General features: G+C 41.8%; 4 protein-coding genes across 5 annotated transcripts; 2 read left to right on the top strand and 2 right to left on the bottom strand.

Moving 5' to 3' along the window:
- The first annotated feature begins 508 nt into the window (after positions 1-508).
- LOC128682558 (zinc finger protein with KRAB and SCAN domains 8-like) lies at positions 509-6,332 on the top strand. Its single transcript, XM_053767330.2, has 5 exons — positions 509-713; positions 802-933; positions 1,013-1,190; positions 1,273-1,401; positions 5,249-6,332. The coding sequence occupies exons 1-5, from the start codon at positions 606-608 to the stop codon at positions 5,863-5,865; spliced, it is 1,164 nt and encodes a 387-aa protein (XP_053623305.1). The 5' UTR covers positions 509-605; the 3' UTR covers positions 5,866-6,332.
- A 2,098-nt stretch (positions 6,333-8,430) lies between these two features.
- Positions 8,431-12,238, top strand: LOC128682554 (zinc finger protein OZF-like). 2 transcript variants are annotated; one of them, XM_053767324.1, is made up of 5 exons: positions 8,431-8,618; positions 8,707-8,838; positions 8,922-9,102; positions 9,185-9,307; positions 9,395-12,238. In XM_053767324.1, exons 1-5 carry the CDS (start codon positions 8,511-8,513, stop codon positions 10,282-10,284), a joined length of 1,434 nt encoding a protein of 477 aa, XP_053623299.1. In that variant the 5' UTR covers positions 8,431-8,510; the 3' UTR covers positions 10,285-12,238. The 2 variants fall into 2 exon arrangements, with proteins under 2 accessions (XP_053623299.1, XP_053623298.1); XM_053767323.2 differs by having other exon boundaries at positions 9,383-11,794.
- Positions 12,239-12,370: 132 nt separating this feature from the next.
- LOC128682553 (uncharacterized) lies at positions 12,371-19,035 on the bottom strand. Its single transcript, XM_053767320.2, has 6 exons — positions 17,909-19,035; positions 17,203-17,310; positions 16,325-16,621; positions 15,642-15,762; positions 14,730-14,903; positions 12,371-13,945 (listed from the first exon to the last, which is right to left on the bottom strand). Exons 1-6 carry the CDS (start codon positions 18,197-18,199, stop codon positions 13,152-13,154), a joined length of 1,785 nt encoding a protein of 594 aa, XP_053623295.1. The 5' UTR covers positions 18,200-19,035; the 3' UTR covers positions 12,371-13,151.
- A 134-nt stretch (positions 19,036-19,169) lies between these two features.
- LOC135309683 (gastrula zinc finger protein XlCGF57.1-like) lies at positions 19,170-22,131 on the bottom strand. The gene is made up of 5 exons (XM_053767322.1): positions 21,781-22,131; positions 21,561-21,692; positions 21,295-21,475; positions 21,056-21,211; positions 19,170-20,521 (listed from the first exon to the last, which is right to left on the bottom strand). The coding sequence occupies exons 1-5, from the start codon at positions 21,886-21,888 to the stop codon at positions 19,614-19,616; spliced, it is 1,485 nt and encodes a 494-aa protein (XP_053623297.1). The 5' UTR covers positions 21,889-22,131; the 3' UTR covers positions 19,170-19,613.
- Positions 22,132-22,294: the final 163 nt, after the last annotated feature.

Raw genomic sequence — 22,294 nt, 5'->3', positions numbered from 1 at the left:
TACGCGAAAGTTAAAATGCGGTGGTTATGCGACTGTCTGTTAAAAATCTTTTTTACAACGGCGGCGGTTACTAAAATCGAAATCCTTTTCGTAATTTTGTGACTTAATGTAGTATGGTAATCTCTTGTGGGTGTTTTAATTTGTGCTATTCATTTAAAAAATGATGGCGCTAGTGTACTATCTATTTCCCTTTCTCATCCCAAGCACTACTGACTGTGTCACTACCAACACCACACCACTAGTAGTGTAGGTAGGTAATGTCTATGCCTGGGGATCCACTGTTATTTTTCGATGGCGACCACGACCACACAGTGGAGAGGGCATGGCTAGCTATATATGCCCTCTATTCTACAGTACATAATGGCTGGGAAGTTGTATGTTTTGCATCGAATAAAATTACTCATTATGCTATGCCACTTGTCTTTAGCGTTTTCTTTCCTGTTCAGCAAAAAAAAAAAAAAGGACGAGTGTCAAATGTCATGTCAATGTCAAATCAAAAGATTGTTTTTGTACGGACAGCTGTACTTATAAGTTCAATTTGTATTTATTATAAGAATACAATTACTAGTACCAACTAAAGTATAGATGGTACTTATTGTGTTTCAATGGCGGACGCAGTAGCAGCCTGTCGAGTCTGTCTGGCGGTGGACGTGCGGTTGTTAACAATCGCCGGCGCGCTCCAGCTGGTGTATGAGAAGATCACCAGCAATGCAGTTAGTACACCCGCTAGCTCTTATCATGCTCACAGCTCACGGCAGTTGGAAGAACACAATGTAACTTCATTGTTGTTGAACATTTCAGCTGCACAGTGAGGGGAAGCCCTTGGCGGCGTGTTATATCTGCTACGCTCAGCTCGACAAGTGCCGCAAGTTGATGCTGACTTGTGCATTAGCAGAGAATGTGCTGAATGATATGCTGCACAGACAGGTTGAGGTAAAAACTTTCACTGTCCCACACAGACACGTAACTTGTTGTTACTCAGTCTACATGTGATATATATGAATGTTTACAGATAACTACAGAAGCAATATCCCTGATTGACCGCAAGGCTCAAGGCCTGTGTGGGTCACTGACCTGTAGTGGAGCTTTACACCACAGTGGTATACAGACTCCCGTGGAGGTCAAAACTGAGCTAAAATTAGACATGGCTAAGACAGATCCAATAAGACCCAAGGTGGAGCCGGAGGAAGGTGTGTGCTTTGATATAAAACCATGATGGCTTCTAGATCGTTTCTAAAATAAAGGGAATCTGTCAAGATGTATTGGAAATAGTGTTTGCAGATGCGCTGCAGCCAGACAACTTCCGTGATTTGGAATGCTGCTCGGATGAAGAACCCTTCAGTCTGTCACAGCTTTGCCATACGGAAATGGATATGACAGAACAGAGAGAGCGAGGGGAAGGTATGTTTTCCTCGTTTCAGATCTGTTAGTGGATCCCTGGGGTTTCAACCTCGAATGCTGGGAAACACGTTATCACCAGTGTAGACGACAGCGTCATTTGGTTCAAATTATATTTCAAGGGATATAATTGAGTGAGTTTAACAGTGCAGCTGTTTTTTGCAACCTTTATTTTTCCAACAGATTATTTTGAATGACACACGTCAATATAGTTTTTTCTTTAAGAAGACGTCAAAACCTATTGAGGTTTTAAGTCAATGTGGCCATCGCCAACACTTTCCCCCCCAGTGTTGCCAGTGCGACACTCAGATTGGCAAGCGAAGCCACCCTAGTGACTGGTCGCTTCGTCACACCTGCACTAGTTTTGACATCGGCCACTCGGACTCGACCGTCTGACCCTGGGCACACTTTGACAATAACGCCCTTAGGCCAAATATTGCGCGGCGACGACGGATCAATCACGATAACAAGGTCGCCTACTTTATGTTGCAATCCTTCCTGTGACCACTTACTACGGGGAATAAGGACTGGCAATACCATACAATTTGAAGAGTAAGTGACATATCAAAACCAAACATATCCGTTGCGGAAAATCACAACAAACCTAAAGTACGCTCAGGTTGATTTTCTACATTGAACCTTACTGCCTTTTCATTTAAAGTTTCTTTTGGCGTGTCAATGAAAATATCACTACAATTACTAAGCCAATTTCTCATATTAAAACCACCCGAATCGTTAATAAAACGAATATCTTTAATAATTTTCTTTGCCATGGCGCAATCTGAGTGACTGTCGATATAGTCATCCATATATTGGTTATATCTAATTGCTTTCACCGCCTCTGGCATCGAAAATTCAAACCGTTCGGTGTTTTTGGTTTGGTTTATGTACTGAGCGACAAAAGGCGAGCAATTGGCACCGAACACTAATGACGTCATAATGTATTTTTTATCCTCCCAAAGAAATCGAAAAGCATTATTAATACATATCTTGGATATCGGCAACAGTACCTATGGCGTTTTCTCTAAATCTGAACATAATACCCAGCAAGGATTGCCAAATCAGGCCCTTGTAGTAAAAAATCATTAAGCAAAGTCCCTTACTTCTAGAAGCGCAATCAAAAACTAACCTTAGCTTACGCTTTCGTGGATTGTCCACCGCGAAATGTGGTAAATACCAAACGCGACCGTTCGCACACTCGTCGGCATCGTCGCGCAACTCGCGGGCAAAACTGTTGGACAACAAATGTTCAGTTCTGTCCTTATACCGTACCGCGTAGCCTTCATCAGCTAGTAAATTCTTTTGTACCGATTTTAACCTTCGGGCCGCGTCAGGAAAAGAGTCTGGCATACAAAAGTTGTCAAAACGCCAGGGCAACCCGACAGTCCAAGTCTTATCAATCAAAACAGACGTTTTATTTAAAATATCTACAGCGCGCTACTCGCTTGCGCTTTGCCGCGGCTTGCAACAAATTCCAATAGAATCTAAAGAAAAATACTTTTTAATAATATCATTGAGCTCAATGTCAACATAACTAGTGCTAGAATAATCGAGCAAGGAGGAAGATTGCAAAATAGAATCACTATTTTCTATAGTAAACAAATGAAAAATCTGATTAACAGTGTTTTTCTCCTTGTCCGAATGATTACGTGTGAGCGAGACGAAACGAGTTGACTGGGTAAATTCACTTACCAATCTCCCGTGCACGCACCAACCAAGGGGAGTCTTCGTCAGGTAAGGCGCACACTGACCTTTACCTCTTACAACTTCAGTAGACTCTATTAAATGGTGATTGTCCTGCCCAATAAGCATCTTCGCCTGCGCTCCACACTCTTAAAGTTCTTTACCTTCAAAATATGTTCGTACATAAGTTCCGTAGTCGATATCCGCTGTGCTGGCAAATTTAATTGACTAATTTTTCTAAGGGATACATTAAATCTCTCGCCAGCATAGTTTGACATATCTGCGTTTACTATTTCCGAGACTAACACTGCGCCGTCCCAGGCGCTTCGCGCATGCATTTCAATTTTCTTACCATGAAGTCCTATCTCATCAGCGATGTCTGAGGAAATCAAAGAGACTGTGGCTCCTCCATCCAAAAGTGCGTGGACATGAATACTACCTTTGGCCCGTGAAGAGTTACTGGCACTATTTTTAATAAAACCTTTCGGCTGTTGAGCGTGGCTGTATGCGTTACAGTTTCGCATTGTTTATCGCTGGACGACTCATCAGCTTGCTGTGTCGGCTCCTTCTTTGCTGAGACCCAATGCAAAAGGCGGTGGTGTGGCTGATCACACCCATCGATATCACAGTTGCTGCTTTGGCATGACGATGAGTCACTATGATGAGGGTTGAGACACTTGAAACATAATCGCCGTGATCTCACAAAACGCCAGCGATCCTTGCGAAGTGCACGTTTAAATTTTGAGCACTTGCATATCTCGTGAGCTGCTGATTTACAAAATGGGCATTTCGGTTTCTCTTTCACATCAGCAAGTAAAACTGCAGCAGCATGCGACTGATACTTATGGTCCTTATGATCGTCATTCTTTTTTTGGGTAGATTGACCCTGGACAAGACTCACACCCGCCTCCGCGGTTTTGACTGCCTCCAAATATAAGAAATCTGCTAACTGTTCTAGTTTTGCTGTCAGACTATCTCTGTGTTGGTAGGCGTAGTCTGTCCGTTTAGACACCATCACCAGTTTTGGGAAACTTTGCGACAATAATTGACGCCATCTCAGAGCTTTGAAGATATTCCAATTGCTTCACAGCTCTCACGGCAGTTACATAATTTTTTACTTTTATCGCGAATTTCTTTTTGAATTGCTGAACCAATTTGTGAACAATTATTTCCGGTCTTCCAATCTCAACGTTAACACCTCAAATATTTGATCAGGTGTCGTATTGCCTATCAGCAAGGATGCAACTGCTTCCTTGGCTTCCCCTCGAAGAGACTTACGTAAACGCCACATGTTCTCATTATCTGTATAACTACAGAGTTGAGTCGACTCTTCGAAAGCTTTCTTAAAACTTAGCCAAGAGTGGCTAAGTCACCAAAAAAGTCGCCAAAAAATAATGGGAGATCTTTTGAGGTTGCTAGCCTGGTTAGCATTTCTTTATTATTATCCTTCCGTGAAGAAGTGGCAATGGCATCTCGAAGCACGTAGGCTAATTGCTGTATATCGCTCTGTTGGCACTTTTGAGGGCTACTATTACAAGCAAATGGCTGCTCTATGCTAACAACAGATGCTGGCGGTAGGGTATGACCAACGCTACTATGCCTTTCGCTCTCTTGGTCTATGCTCTGATGACCTGCGCTCTTCTGGCCTGCGCTCGCATCCAGCCAACTTTTTACTCTGTCCAGACTAGATATTGCAGATCCCGAATGAACACTTCTCTTCTCTAATTTTATTAGATCAAGTTCTAATTTTTTTTCTAAAAGATCGGACTGTATTTTTGCTCTTGCCTGTGCTGCTAAGGTTGCAAAAAACTGCTGCATCGTTTAACTCACGCATTATATCCCTTGAAATATAATTTGAACCAGCTGACGCTGTCGTCTACAACCAGTATTATAAATTTTTCATTAGCAATTAAGTTGTTGTTGATAATATTGTAAATTACAATGATGTAACAATTATATTAGATTGATAGTGTAGGCAGTCTATCACCTTCTTTGTATAATTACTCATCCTAAATGCACCTATTTTATGGTGGATATAAGTTATCTTAATTTTTTAATTTCTTAAGAGTGATGTAATTATTTTTTACTGGATCTTCTCAGTTGGCAGTTTGTTTTTACAAATCGAGACTAATACTAATGCATTCCAATTGCTACTTCTCACTGACAGATATCACTTTAGCGGAAACGTCGGGGGTTGGCAAACGGAAACAAGCTAAAGGAATCACAACCACAACTGACAGCAAACAGCGCGAGTCTAGACAGGAGTCAACCACTGAGACTGCTCGGGGACACTGGTGTGATGTTTGTCAGAGATGGTTTAGATATAATTCGGATATGATGAGACATTATAGAACTCACACTGGTGAGAAACCATTTCAGTGTAATATTTGTAATTATCGCTGTACAGTAAAATCTAGTCTACTTAGTCACTTCCGAACCCACACTGGTGAGAAACCATTTCAGTGTAATATTTGTGGTTACCGATGTAAAGTTAAATCTAGTTTATTATGTCATTTAAGAACCCACTCTGGTGAGAAACCATACCAGTGTGGTGTGTGTCAACATCGATTTAAACAAAAAGGTCATTTAGTAGAACACGCGAGGACTCACACCGGTGAGAAACCATTCCAATGTGATGTTTGTGATTATTGTTGCAGTCAAAAGTCTGATTTGTTAAAGCACTCTCGAACTCACTCTGGGGAGAAACCATTTCAATGTCACATGTGTAATTATAGTTGTATTCAAAAGTATAGTTTATTACAGCACATTAGAACTCACCGGTGAGAAACCATTCCAGTGTAACGTTTGCGATTACCGTTGTAATCGAAAGTTTAGGTTATCTGCACACGTCCGAACTCACGCCGGGGAGAAACGTGAGAGGTCATTTCAGTGCGACGTCTGCCGACGTCGATTTAGTCATAAACATGTGCTGACGCGGCACTTGCGAACTCACAAGTAATATAACTCATACTCTTTTCATAAACTGACTGATTTAGTTTTTCTCAAAAGTTTGTATTTGTGATATATTATTATGGTACAAAGAATACACGATTGAATAACAATGAAAAACTTTTAAATGGGATCATTTCACAGCCGGCCAGCGGCAGCAGTGAACGAGGACCATGTTGTATGGGTAGAAATAAAGGTAAACGGAAACTGGTCGACAATGCTTAGCGTAAAGTTCAACCTAGTGTCTAGTGTGTCCTCTGTTATAATGTGCAATAAACATAAATAAAGTAATGTAGCAAAAATTTTGGTTTTCTTTTAAAATTTGAAGTGGCTCCTCAAGTGCACCTAGGTGGCTCCTAGCAGCAAAATAAGTAGGTACCTAGTTTTAATCCCGAAATCCCACGATGCAAAGCCGAGATCTTGTTATACAATTAGGTACCTTTGTCAAGTTTGTAAATACACTTATTAGTTACCAACTGCATCGGGGCTTCGCTCCCGTGGGAATTTCGGTATTAAAAATACCTTCTTGTTATCACAGGTTATATTCTACTCTTCTACCAAATTTCATAACAATTGGTCCAGTAGATTTTGCGTAAAAGAGTAACAAACATTTATAATATTAGTAGGACTAGCCGAGGCCTGCGACTTATCGCGTGGTCTCTTATGACTAGGCTAGTTGACTATTTTTTTTTATGACTATTTCGAAGGCCCCTAGGATTTAATGGAAACATCAAAGAAAAAATTACTGAGATAATGTCAATACTTTCAAAGATAAGATAAAAATAAAATCACATATTTTTGGGCTCGTCCAAACGCTCCTAAGCCTTTGCTCTGTCTGTCTCACTCACTCACAGATCATGTATCGGATCTCACTTGGAAGTAAAAAGAGAAGCCGGTCTTGCTTGAACTATATTAAAAAAAACTAAATGTGTCAATGTCATGTGTCAACAACGTCAAGTGAACAAAAGTGTAACTAGCGTTGCTGTAATGCCGAACGGCTGAACTATCGATATCTAGGTACCTTTTAGGTAAAAAAAAAATAGCAAAAATCATTAAGTAGATCGTTAGAGTTGAGATAATAATTATATAACTTCCCGTTGATAGTACAAAAACATTGATTTTGTTGGTCGTTGGACTATTACAATATTGACATAATATTGTGGCGACATCTACCACGCCACATGCACAACGGCGCAGATGTAAAAAGCTGACCAAACGCAACGAATAACAAGCCACACAAGTGATCCAGGACACTACGGACAGATGGCACGACGGTCGACCTCACTATAGACAGCTAACAAGCCTAGACCGCGCAGACAGTGCGTTTTCGATTGGAAGCATAAATACAACCTCCGACATGACACCGTCGGAGCCGTGCGGTTCCCCAGGCGCAACACCTAGCCTGGCGGGAAGATCTTCCCTTTGTGGCGGTCGAGCATAATCACCTAGCTCCCGCTACAGTGGTGACCCCGACGTGATTGAAAGCAGCCTTCGTCATCATCACACCCGACGTGATTGAAGCAGCCATCGCCAACGTCGTACTCTCCAATCTTCACCATCACTCCTCGCACCCTCATTGGTCTCAAGTCAGCAGCAAACAGTCACTCGCAGCAGCGTCACTCGCAGCAGCAAGCCATCACTCATCTTCAAGGGCATCTACAGGACCATCGCAGCCGACGCAACGCGCTTCCTGGTTCTGGCACCCGCAACTCTCTTCGACTTCATCGACGCCGACGCACCCTGCAGCCCACGTCTGGACGCGCGCACTCACCGGCGTGGCAGCCATGTAGGGACCGGTGCCAACAAGTCATATTCCGCTCACGACAGTCTCGACTCACCGCAGACTACGAGCTCAACCTACGCATCCCGACTCACTGGGACATCGAGTAACATGGCACACACGAGAAGCACAGACTGCACATCAAGACTTCATCAGACCTTCGGTCTTGGGGAGGAGTAATGTGGCGACATCTACCACGCCACATGCACAACGGCGCAGATGTAAAAAGCCGACCAAATGCAACGAATAACAAGCCACACAAGTGATCCAGGACACTACGGACAGATGGCACGACGGTCGACCTCACTATAGACAGCTAACAAGCCTAGACCGCGCAGACAGTGCGTTTTCGATTGGAAGCATAAATACAACCTCCGACATGACACCGTCGGAGCCGTGCGGTTCCCCAGGCGCAACACCTAGCGTGGCGGGAAGATCTTCCCTTTGTGGCGGTCGAGCATAATCACCTAGCTCCCGCTACAATATTATTCCTATAGTCTATTCGATATTATTGACATGTGGCGTTACCCCGAAATTATCGATACTATTACAAGTTTCATCTACTATATCGATAGAACTGTATCGATTTCATACAACACTAGCTAGATAGACTGGCTGGTGCCATGCAAAACAAACCCAAATTTCGGTTTTGTGCAACTTTTGCTTTGTATTAGTAAGTAGGTTCGAAAGCGACTTGCTAATGGCAGACGCAGTAACAGCCTGTCGGGTCTGTCTGGCGGGGGACGTGCGGTTGTTAACAATCGCCGGCGCGCTCCAGCTGGTGTATGAGAAGATCACCAGCAATGCAGTTAGTATACCCGCTAGCTCTTATCATGCTCACAGCTCACGGCAGTTGGAAGGACACAATGTAACTTCATTGTTGTTGAACATTTCAGCTGCACAGTGAGGGGAAGCCCGTGGCGGCGTGTTATATCTGCTACGCTCAGCTCGACAAGTGCCGCAAGTTGATGCTGACTTGTGCAATAGCAGAGAATGTGCTGAATGATATGTTGCACAGACACGCTGAGGTAAAAACTTTAGAACCTTTCAGTAGGTATCACAAATTGTAATCAATGAAAAGTTTACATGTGATATTTTTTAATGTTTACAGATAACTAAAGGAACAATATCCCTGATTGACCGCAAGGCTCACGGGCTGTGTGGATCACTGACCTGCAGTGGAACTGTACATCACAATTATGATTTACCAGCCCCCATGGTGATCAAAACTGAGCCAGAGTCGGATATGGCCAACACTGAGCCAGTGAGGACCGAGGAGGAACCAGAGCAAGGTACGTGACATGACAACTTTGCACTTTTAAAAATGAAAATTTGTCATAATGCTTTGGATCTTAACGGGGAGAGAGTTTACAGATCCTCTGCAGCTAGACAACATGTGTGACACGGAATGGGCTTCTGATGAAGAAGACCCCATCAGTCTGTCGCAGCCGTGCAATGCAGAGATGGACACCCCAGAGCAAAATGAGCGAGTGGAAGGTATGCTATCTTCTTGTTTCATGTTCTCTATAATATCAATCCAATTCTTTTGATGGATCTGTTTTCTTTGTAAAGATGTCGCTTCAGTGCAGACCTCGGGAGCTGCCAAACAGAAACAAGGTGACAGCAGTACAACCAACAGCAAACAGTACGAGTTTCGACTAGAGTCAACAACTCAGACTGCTCGGGGACGACACCAGTGTGATGTTTGTCAGAAACAGTTTAGATGTAATGTGGAAATAGTACGGCACATGAGAACTCACACCGGTGAGAAACCATTCCAATGTAATATCTGTCGAAAACGATTTAGACGAAAGCACCATTTAAGAAGACACCTGGAGACTCATGATGAGAAAACACCACTTCAGTGTTATATTTGTAAGCACAGTTTTAATCAAACTTCAGATTTATTAACGCACATTTGTGATGGTGAGAAACCCCGCCAACCTGTTATCAGTAAATCTGACAAAAGCAAGAAACGATTTAAATGCAACTCATGTCAATATAAAAGTAGTCACAAAATAGATTTTACACGACACGTGAGAACTCACACCGGTGAGAAACCATTTCAATGTAATATTTGTGATTATCGTTGTAGTCACAAGTCTAACTTAGTGGCGCACGTCAAATCTCACAAGGGGAAGACTCCATTCCAATGTAAACATTGTGATTTCCGGTCTTATCATAAGTCAAGTTTAACAGCTCATATTATCAGAACGCATCCTGGCGAGAAACCATACCAATGTGAGGTTTGTCAACACAAATTTGTACAGAAGCATCATTTGTTAAATCATTTGAGAACTCACACCGGTGAGAAACCATTTCAATGTATGGTATGTGATTATCGTTGTAAACAGAAATCTTATTTAGTGACGCACATAAGAACCCACACCGGTGAGAAGCCTTTCGAATGCGACGTCTGTCAACATCGGTTTGTTCGTAAGTATCAGTTGCAGCTCCACATGAAGACACACTAAGAAAACAGATAATTAATCGGATATATACGTTTACCTATTTCGACTGCGAGCGCCAATCACGATCGAGGACCGCGAACATTACCAAATAAGGCGCGTTATTTGCGCGTGTCACAGTATAAGTAAAAGCATACGCATTGCCGCCAGCCCACAGTATAAATTAATGCAGGGAACGACTTATGTATCGGTAACAATTGACACATCTAAAAAGGGTGTTCTTAAAGAGGTTTTCGTATTAATCACACGGACGCGACCTACGACTATGTTTTAGAACCAAAACGGGCTGAATGAAGGCCTACTCGCTTCGCTCACAATGTCAATAAATGCGTAAGTAAGTTACCTCTTCAGTCTTCCTTCACGCTCTATTTACTCGAAGCAATATTCCTGAAATATTGCGTACACTACAGACAAGGATAAAAAAATACATTTCATCCCGGAAGAAAAAAAGAAATGTTGCCGTGGGTGGTCCACACAGGCGAAGTCGCGGGTAAAAGCTGATAAAGACTGCACCTAGTAATGCCGCCACCACATTATTGCGGACCAGTTCGCCGAAATTTACGGGTTCAGCATACGTTGCTGGTTTTTCATTGCGGCAAATAAATGTCTCGTACGAACAACTCAATGTTCATGTATTCGCGTCGGCATGTGTCCGAATTCGGTGATAGTGTGCATCCTTAAGTATAACAAGTTGTTGCACTAATATCCGAGTGTTTAATATGCAAGCCCGGGCGGATACGGACAACGTCGGTAGCGAGAAATAAGAATGAATAATTACTTGCAAGGCGATAACACGCCGGTTGAAGGTAGAAATCCGATTGCCTTGGACGTAAATTGGATGTAAATAATACTAATTATATTGTTACGGACTAGTGTTCTTGATAATTCGGAATAACACGCCTGATAACTCTTTGGATCTTTATTATGTACACCACATTAATTATTTCCACTAGTTAGTCTACAATGTCCACTCTCAATGTACTCAAGTCCGGTCGTATCTCCGGAGTGTATTTGTCTATCTCCCTCTCTCCCATTGCAACGTCTGACAAGGTGCATATGACTATGTTGTTAAGTCACATACATATGTAAAGCAATGAAAAAAAAAATCGCTGGTAGTCACTATTTCTCACTTATCACTTGGATCGCTTATAGCTCTTCCAAAATATAACTAAATTTATATCCTTGTCCCCGTCTCGAATAGTTCAGAAGGTCGTTGAAGACTCACGTATAGTCGCGCAGGTAATGAATCAGGGACATGAATCACGATTTGACGTACTACTTAGTTTCCTAAATGTGTTTATTTTTCATTTAGCGGGTGTTGTAGTCATGACATTGTCTATACTTAAGATACTAGATATAGCAACACTGTCTGTATTCCTCTTCCTGTAATGGCTCCGATAATAGAAATAAACTTTTAATTAGGAGCACTGGTCCTAATATTTTTTTTTCCAATATTTCTCTATATGCAGCATATGTTCATACATTGTAAAAATAATATAAATGAATATTGACACCATTTGTTGTGTTTGTTCCCATTGTGTCACACCGCGATTTTGTAACACGTCGGGAGTAAAACTCGTTGTGTCGCAGCAATGTGACACAGTACTCAATGGCGCTGAGTATTCCCGCTCAGGATCCGCTATGGTTGCGTTTTCGATAAAACAGGGGTTCTCGCCATTGGACACTGTTTTTAAATAACTGTCAATAAGAAATTGGCCAAGAGCGAGTCGGACTAGCTCACTCATGTTCCGGAGAAACAAAAAACTTGTTTTGCATGCGTGCCTATACGGATTTATGTTAACTAAATATAGGTATGCTATACGGAACCCTTCGTTAGCAACTCCGGCTCGCTTCTGGTCGGTTATATCGGTATTGCAATGGCGAAAAAATTTAGTTCGTTGTACCTAGTTGAGAAGGAATGAAAAGGGTACTATTATAATAAAACAAGATTTAATTCACATTTTTTATGTTTTTTTACCTTATCACAACCGAAAACAAAGTATTCGCTACAGTTCGTCGCAATGTCGAAAATATTTTACACGAGAAACAAGGTCGAAGGGCGCACAGGGGACGGAGAATTCTTATTTGACAATAGATATACCCATGGAATTAGTAGGAACGAAGTACTTACTAAATCCATGGACATACCTTCTGCGGTCATTGGACAATTGAGTATAATGACACACAATACTTTTCAGCCTTTCAGGCTGATTTCTTGCTGATCACGTCATAAGGAAGTACAATTAGTATGGGGCGTTTTGCCAAATCCAAAATCCAGATAATTCTATTTGTGAAGTGCACAGAGGCATCAAATCAAGTCCGGTTGCTTTTTCTGTTTGTATCATTGGGTTTAACTGCACACAAGTGTACTCAATATAAATTGAATATCAACTCGACAGTAAAGTTACCTAAACCTTAGCACCGTCGAAATAAATTCTAAATTCGACATTATATCTCGATGGCTAGCACCCACTTGATTGAAACATAGAAGCAATTATTTGTATGAAGGCCGATTTCAGACTCCCAAATCAATGTGCAACCGCGCGTGAACACTTATGTTTTACTAACACGTATGTTTTTCGACTACCTACCTACTGATCGAAGATAATTTTAATTTGGATTCTGTTAGAATTATCAGCTAAACTCTGTGATCCAACTCGTCTTCCCCGTCCACCACGCTTACCTATCTACAAAAGCATAAGAAAGAGAGCAAAACATAGTGTTGTTCGTGTCATGTGCGCGTTGGAAAATCAGGTTAAATCGAAGCGATAATGCTCGCAACTGTTCGCGCGAGCAATTATAAAAAACTTGAACTAAAACCGTTTTTAAATCAGAAAAAGATAACGGTTTCGAGTTCTGGTTAAAAACACAGCTCAGACATCAATACTAGCTCTGAGAAGGCCGGAGAAGAATGGATTGGGGTCCAGCGGGTTGAAGTTGGCGCCGTATCGCCTCACGACCTCGATGTTGCCGGTCTGGAACACCTGCTCCAGCCCGAGGCGCACCAACGCCGCTTGCGCGGGGTCGTAGTTGTACTCCACTCCTTTCGCGTTCTTTGAATAATAGCTCAGATCTTGGTACGGGTTCTCCGACAACCTCGGCAGATATTTCCTACCGTAATGCACGGATCTTTTGTGTATTTTTTTAATGTGATCGAACTTTTTGAGGTTATGCTTGATGGTCAGCGACGCGGAATGCCTGATTTTTTCTAAAGTTCCTTTAATCAGTTTCACTTGTTCTTTGTTATTGACGTAATGGACCGCGGCTTCTTTCTTCATGTGGTCTCTCAGAGCGTGGAACGGCTCGGGGATTTTCAGATGAATGTGTTTCTTGAATATCGATCGCTTCTCGATAGTTTTCGCCGGCAATCGGTTCGGAACATCGAAATGATCACTGTTTCCAACATTTCCGTCTATTGGATTGGAATTGACCCAGATTTTGTGTTTTCCGTAATATTTCATGAATTTTGTCAAAGGATTTTCTTGTAATGAGCGTTTTTGGATGGATTTGACGTTCGGGCGCTGCGTTCGTTTTGGCGAGAAGTGATCGGCGGCCGAATCAGCTGTGACAAGGATTTCGAGGTCGGACGCGGCGGGCGCGGCGTCGTTAGGCGTCGAGATCACGCTCAGTGATGGGTCCTGAGGCCTCGTGTTGGCGAAACGTGGATCTATGTCAAAAATAATAAAATATAAGTATATTTTATTTTGCCGGTAACAGGGGAGCTACCACGAAATATAAAATACGTAGCACGTAATTGGGTTCACACTGCATGGTAAGCCTTTTTCTAGATCTTATAATTTCTTTCAATTAAGGGCATAAAATAGTTGATATATTTCATGTTATTTCAAAATTGTGAAAAGTAGATAAAAGTTAGTAGTAGTCTTGTTTTTAAAAACCTAATATTTGTTTTGTATTATATATCGTTCTCAGCCATGTATTTATTTTTCTTTAATCCAGATTATTGCACATAGTATGCTTATCATTAAATGTTATGCGAAAAAAGGCACCTAATTTTAAGTTACACTTTGGATACCCATGAAACTGTGATATATAGGAGGATGAGCGTGACAATGGTCTTGACAACTAGGGATGCCGACGACTGTACGGAGTGAAGACGAAGATTAAAATATAGGAAAGCGGACCCTGGGCGACGCTCTACGGCTGAGCAAGAAACCGAGAATACGCTCAGACAAGAGAGAGAGAGAGATGTATTTATCCTGATCAGAGATGGGTTAACACCCAGTATTTGTCTGTGGGAAGAATAGCGAGTAGTCCAATTTCTTTGTTTGCTTTGTTTCCGCTTTGACCAAAAATATTCTTTTCTCTCTGCGTCACCGACTGGTTAACTGGTAGAAAAAGCCTCAGGCTTTTTAAGCCCGCCATTTACATGATTTTTAGTAATAAAGTTGAAATAAATAACAAACTGGGTGATATAGAAATATGGCCCTGACCTCGGCTCTCGTAGGCGCGCTGCACGGCGTCGGGCAGCGGCAGCGGGTACCGGCAGCGCTCCGTGGCCGGCGCCGGCCCCGGCCGCCGCAGGCAGTCCATCATCTGCTGCACGACCGCGCGCGGCACGTCGGCGAACGGCAGCCGGACCGACGGTGACAGGTCCGTCGGCGGCCCTGACACGTTTTATTTGACGTGCTAATCTCAAATCTAGATCTATTTAATGGTATTCGATGATATTAGCGCGATAGTTCTCGGAAATGCAAACATCTAAAGTATTTATTGCAATATCGGTGTACATATAGACGACTAGCGTTATTGCCAGCGGCTTCGCCCGCGTGATTTCCCACGGGAGCAGTTGGTTTTCCGGATTGAAAGGTACCCTATGTCCTTCTCCGTACTTCAAACAACATGTATGCAAAATTTCAATGTGATTGGTTGAGTAGATAAGACGTGAAAAGGTAACTAACAAACTTACTTTCGCATTTATAATATTAGTTAGGATTAGGATAGAGTTTATATTTATAGGAAGATGATATTTTGATACCATTAATAAAATATACTTTATAAATATCTCTATTAACACTGGGCAAATATAAATCATGTTAATTAGGTCTCTTAATTATAGCTCAGTTAAGTTTTTGTACCCGTATGTGCTAGCAAATGAAAATATACGAGGTGGTTTTTGATAAAATCACTCGTGTATCAGTCTGTCCGACCTTCAGCGGTTGCTCCGAAATCATCAAACATGTAAATCTATGACACGAATACGGACAACTAACTCTAATAGTGAGGCCTACAACGAAACATTGACGTAACACTGACGTCCATACGCTCTCTCCCACATCGTGTAAGAGCGTGTGGACGCAATGACGTGCTACGTTTGTGTTTCATGGTAGACCCCCGGCGCTCACGTGCGGTGGTGGTGACGTTGACGAAGGCCTGGACGTCTGGCTCGAAGCCCGTGTAGTGCGCGAGCCGGTCCAGGAACCACGACAGCTTCAGCAGCAACTCGTTCTGTTCCTGTTCGCGGTGCTGCGCGCAACGTGAACGAAAATATATATCTACCATCACATAATATGCCACAAAGTCGTACTCCGCGTCGTGTGTTTCTAAGCTTTCTTCTTTTAAACCACGCAACGGATTTTGATGCAGTTTTAATTGTTATTTAGACAAATTATTTTTTTAAGGTTTATACGTGTATAATGTATAAATGATGACCCCATGCATAGTCAGTAGTTTCTAGATTCGGTCTTTCGTTCGGTAAATAAATACGCAATGTTCACACACTCCGCCGGCAACAGTGAGGAGTAGGCGGCGCCTTGAGTTCCGAAACTATAGAGCTTACAATTTAAAAAAAAGAAAATACAAAATATAGTCCCAATGCTTGTAAATCACAGAAAAACCTATAAGAATTATAATTCTTAGTAATATAGTGTCTTTCTCAACCTTGACATTGGCAAAATCATCGTTTGGCTAAAAAATTAAAAACTGAAGAGAAGAATTTGACGTTTGAGACTTATAACACGCTATATAATGATAAATACTGAAGTTGGCTTAAAAACGAAAGGAGACGAAATTAGAAGACAAAGTTTACCTCATTATATTTAGCGTCATAAGCGTTGTCTTCCAGCCTTTTGGTGGTCCAGATGGCCAAGTCTGTCAGCCGCCGCACGTGTTCCCGCCGCTTGGTGGCTTCCGCGCACATCGCCATGGACTCCCTGTTGGAGAAGGCGGGGTTCAGCGCTGAGAAGTTGGTGGAAGTGAAGTTGAAGGCCGGGACGTCGGCGATGGAGTAGTTGGTGTTCCCAAAGTCGCTGGCCTGAGTGAAGTTGGACGCCGGAAAGGGGAACGGGGGGTCGCGGTTTCGATTGGAGGTGGTCGCGTTTCTCGTCTGTGGAATTAAGATTTTTTAGTTTTCTTTTTTCAGAAATTAGAACTCGGGTACTTTTCACGTCAGATTTTAAATTATTATAGTACTAAGATTTTGACCGCGGCTTCGCCCGCGTGAAGTGAAATGAGTTTCGGCATTTGTCCTCTCAGTAATGGTCGTTCCGAAATGATATAGTTTGTACACAGCTTTGGTAAATACGATTTAATTTAGACAATGACGTAAAAAGTGCATGTTGTGAAGGTTTAATTTTTAAATTAGATTCGCAATAACACACTCGATGTGAGAAAGAAGAATTGTGGTACCTGGTTTTTAGGGTCCCGTAAAAAACGGATCCCTTATATCACCCAGAGATCACTCGTGTGTCTGTCTGTCCATCCGTCTGTCACAGCCAATGTCCTCCGAATCTATCGGTGACCAACTTTGTGAACACCGCAGAAGTGCAGAGTAAATAAATTAAGGGTGATAATCGAAACCCTATAAAATTCTAATATTTGTACGGAACCCTCTTCACGCGAGTGTAACTCTCACTTACCGTTACCATTATGTACCTATGTTACCGTTTCATCCGAGTGCATGTTTACCTGGTTAAAGTTGATGCGGCTGCAGTTCTTCAGGACTTCCGCGTAGCGCTCGAGCGCGCGCTTCAGTCCGTCCAGGTACACGCCGCCGCGGCGGACGACGTCGCGGACCTGCCGCGTACGGGGTCCATTAGCCACGTGATTGTTTTTTGTATTTTTAACCCACTCCCGATTGGTCCGTGGTGAGAATTAATATTAACCCGCCTCCCCCAAAATCACGTGTGCATTTTTAATGGCTACAAAGAAGCTGGAAATCTATAGAATACTAGCTGCGCCCCGGGGCTTCGCTCCCGTGGGAATTTCGGGATAAAAGTACCCAATGTGGAATTCCAGGTTATATTCTACCCGTGTACCAAATTTCATAATTATCCGTCTAGTAGATTATGCGTAACAAACAAACACACACACACACATACATCATAAATTTTCGCATTTATAATATTAGTAGGACTAGTCGTGCCCGCAGCTTCGCTTGCATGCGCATTTCGATATAAATAACTTTTACTTTTACATAAAGTAAATCCTTAAACAATATTTTCAATTTAATAAAGTAGAAGATATGTATGGAGAAAATTGTATGAAGTTTCGGTAGGAGCGTCAATGAGAAAGCTTATAGAAAACAACGGAGCACAACAGAGCCGCAACGTGCTGCGTCGTTTCAACGGAACGAAACGGAGCAATGGGGCATGGCTCTAAGGTAACTACTTACTTTCTTTTCCATGTAGCCTTCATGTTTAAACCCTTCCGCATATCCACGACTGTCAAAATCTATATTTTGGTTGTCGGTAACATATTTGTCGTAATAATAGTCTTCTGCGTTGTGAAAGCTGTTCGGTTCAATATTATTATACGATTTTGTGCCATTGTCTGATTGTATTGCGTTTTCGTCCTTGTTCTGTGTGAAGAACAATTTTCGCGCGTCCGGCAAATCTATGGTCCACGATGACACTTGACACGCGACCGTCAATATTGCAAGGCTGACTATTCTCCCGTAAGCCATTCTGCTCGAGCTAGACTCTAGTTTTGATAATCGGAAATGATATCGATATAAATATTTTATTTTATTTGCACATTTTTTTAAATATATACATCATATTTTATTTCAAAACGTTCAATTGTTTAAATTAGTATTTTAATTATTAATTTTATTTATCATAAACTGTAACAAACTAAGTACAATATTATAAAAAGTAAATATTGATTATAACACGCGTTAATCACACGAATTACTAGCACAACTGAGAGCTACATTAAGGAACGGACGGATGTTAAGTTTTTTGCACAATTATGAGTTTCCCGCGCACGTTCATTGTCCAATAATGAGGTTAGGGTTACCGTAAAATAATAGAAAAATATTTATTGTTTCGAAATTATGTGAAAATGAAAATATTCAAGATTTTTATTAATAGGTAAGTTACTTTTGCTTGTGGCTTCGCCCGCAAAGTCATTTATTATTTTATTATTTACTAGCTGAGCCCGCAACTTCGTTTGCGTATGCAGAAGAGTTTTTTTTTTACTTTTCTATGGAAGACATAATACTAAAAGATAGTATTTTTATTAAAGCTATCTTACTCATCGAGGAAAACTGTTTTAATTTACTACTTAATTGACGTTCTTACTAACGAATAAAAATATTACGCTTGCGTGAAAGACACTTATTGGAAAATGTATACTTCTTAAGGATGCAAACCCATTGCTCCTCATAATTCAAGGCATAATTATAGAAGAACATACCACAAACCACAATACAGTCTTTAAACATGAAAATACAAAATAACTAGCGACCCCGTCCGGCTTCGCACGAGGTCTATGGGGAATATTTTATCCAAATAAGATAGCGGGGGGCTTTACTTCTATATAGTGATATATGAAAAACACGGTGACGTGCGAGTCGCGCATACATAGTTTAATAATGATGGAAATAAAACACGTATAGCGGGGCAAAGTGTGTGATTAAAGTAAACGCCGAGTACCGGAACACAAACTTTAATCCGGTAGCCACGCACAGAGCGTGCGTCGGCGATACAGCGGGAACACGCCCGCGCACTAGTTTTCCTCGATGAGCCGCGGGCGAGCGCTGGAGCGTCGAGGTGAGGAAGCGGGGGCGGAGGGTAGCACGGCGTCTCGCCGGAAGGGCCTATAATGTTGCCCGCTATACACGGTCATACACATGGAATTAAACACATTTATTGTCTCTTAACTCCTACAAACACTATTTGACTGACATTACTCTGTATTACTAATCTATGTAGGCACAGTTCGTTCCGTACAGCTCTCGTCCCACACAAACTGCGACTCTCTCCCGCGGAATGAGAGTTAGTCCGTCCGGAGCTCGAGAGTGCACGGCGCCCCATGTGCTGGACGCCACCAGGGCCAGCATCCGTGAAAGTGCCGCGAGATCTTAACTAGTTCTGTTATTGATCGCGCTGTGAGGGACAGCTCTCTGCTCTCGTCGAATCTTTGGGTTCCTCACCAGTGTGCGTTCTAATATGACGTAACAAATTACTCTTTAATTTACTACTATAATCACTAACACCGCATTGGAATACTTTCTCCGCAGTGTGGGTGTTCACGTGTCGTGTTAACTTAGACTTTTGCGTACAACAATAGTCACAAATGTTACATCGAAATGCTTTCTCACCAGTATGAGTTCTAATGTGACTTAATAAAGTAGATTTGTCTATACAGCGATAATCACAAACATTACATTGGTGTGGTTTCTCACCGGTGTGAGTTTTAATGTGACGTAATAAGTGACCCTTGAGTTTGCAACGATAATCACAAATTTTACATTGGAATGGTTTCTCGTCTGTGTGTGTTCTGAGGTGCTTTGATAAATTTGACTTTCGATTACAACGATAATCACAAATAATACAATAAAACCGTTTCTCACTAATGTGAATAATAATGTGCGTTGATAAATTGGACTTCCGATTACAACGAAAATCACATATGTCACATTGGAATGGCTTCTCACCAGTGTGGGTTATAATGTGGTTTGACAAAGAACGCTTTGCTGTAAAGCGATGTTCACAAACATTACATTTGAATGGTTTCACACCAGTGTGTGTTCTCATGTGATTTAATAAATTAGGCTTTCGATTACAACGATAATCACAAAGTTCACATTGGAACGGTTTCATATATCGTATCTTCATTGCTGATTGACGTCTAAACCGTTTCTGACAAGCGTCACATTGGTGGCGTAACTGAGCAGTCCCAGTAGTTGAATCTCGTCGAGACCCGCGCTGGCTGCGGTGGGCTGTACTTCCTTTAGCTTGTCTCCGTTCGCCAGCTCCGGACGTCTGCGCTGAAGCAACACCTGTCAGCATTTTTGAGAGCTATTTATTAGCACAAGTTTAATGAAAGTGAGGTCGCCCTATAACAAGGTGGAACGACGAGCTAAGCCTAACATTGGGATGTAACTGGACAAGAGTGGCTTTAGACAGAGTCCAGTGGAGGCAGTTGGAGGAGGCATTTGCCAAAAGGCACACTGAGCTCAGAGATCTTATAGGATATTTTTTTCAATCGAAGCTTGATCTAAGCTCAGTAACAGAAGGCTAATTATTATTATTAAGTTTAAGGGATACGTTTTTTACGCGGCCCCTGGGCTTTGGGGCGTCACAACTCCTAATGTAATAGGATATAACTGTCTTATGTCAGAAGAATAACAAATTCACATTTCGTTAAAAATATTTCTATGATCACAAATGATCTAGATCATTAAAATGTCAGATTTTCTAATTGTCAGCATTGCAAAATGTCAGAAAATATTAATGCATCAAAAACCCATAAGAATGTCTTATATATGTTATCCTGACTCAATATACTATATAACAATAAGAGGAAAACATACCTAGTCCTCGCTCTCCATGGCCTAATGTGTCCATCTCTTTATCACGCCGCTGTAACAGGCCGAGGGGGTCTCCTTCATCCCAGTCACATTCATATTTGATGTCACACATGTTGTCTAGCTTAGGTGTAATTGCTATCTTGCTTCCTATGTCGGCTCCTGTACATTGTGCCAAATTCCCATTTTATAAAATACGACAGCTATTTAAAAGCCATCATGTCCATATCAAAGCAGCTATATACCTTCCTCTGGCTCCTCCTTGGGTCTAATTGGCTCAAATGTGGCCACATCTGACTCCAGCTCAGTTTTGATCTCCACGGGAGTGTGTATGTCACTATTATGATGTACAGCTCCACTGCAGGTCAGTGACCCACGCAGCCCTTGAGCCTTGCAGTCAATCAGGGATATTGCTTCTGTAGTTATCTGTAAACATTAAAAAATATCACATGTAATATAGTTTTATTGACTACAATTTGTGATACCTATTTAAAGGTTCAAAAGTTTTTACCTCAGTGTGTCTGTGCAACATATTATTCAGCACATTCTCTGCTAATGCACAAGTCAGCATCAACTTGCGGCACTTGTCGAGCTGAGCGTAGCAGATATAACACGCCGCCACGGGCTTCCCCTCACTGTGCAGCTGAAATGTTCAACAACAATGAAGTTACATTGTGTTCTTCCAACTGCCGTGAGCTGTGAGCATGATAAGAGCTAGCGGGTATACTAACTGCATTGCTGGTGATCTTCTCATACACCAGCTGGAGCGCGCCGGCGATTGTTAACAACCGCACGTCCCCCGCCAGACAGACTCGACAGGCTGCTACTGCGTCCGGCATTTCAACACAAGTCTTGTACAAACTTTAGCACTTTTAAACCTTTTTCGTTTAATCATAAGTCAAGGATTTTAACAAAACAAAAACAATGTGCAGTCGAGTCGCAAAACTGAAAAGAATGGATATTTTACAAAATATATGGAAACAAAACAAACTTTTTTGTTGTTTTGATTATGGAATTATAGGTAACTCCGGTTTTGATTGAAAAAATACCGATATAGGTACGTTTCTTCCTTCAAATCCACTAACAATGTCATGTCACTAAATAAAATGTCACATTGACATTGCGAGTTTTAGGGTTCCGTAGCAAAATGGGTAAAATGGGTGGATATTTTATTTCAACTATCTCAATCCCATTTTAATACCTACCTACGAAGAAAAAACTGTTCCCAAGGGCATTTAAATGCGG

This window comes from Plodia interpunctella, chromosome 30 (genome assembly GCF_027563975.2).
Source record: "Plodia interpunctella isolate USDA-ARS_2022_Savannah chromosome 30, ilPloInte3.2, whole genome shotgun sequence".
In the NCBI taxonomy this organism is placed as follows: domain Eukaryota; kingdom Metazoa; phylum Arthropoda; class Insecta; order Lepidoptera; family Pyralidae; genus Plodia; species Plodia interpunctella.
This window is presented reverse-complemented; position numbering and strand designations above follow the sequence as displayed.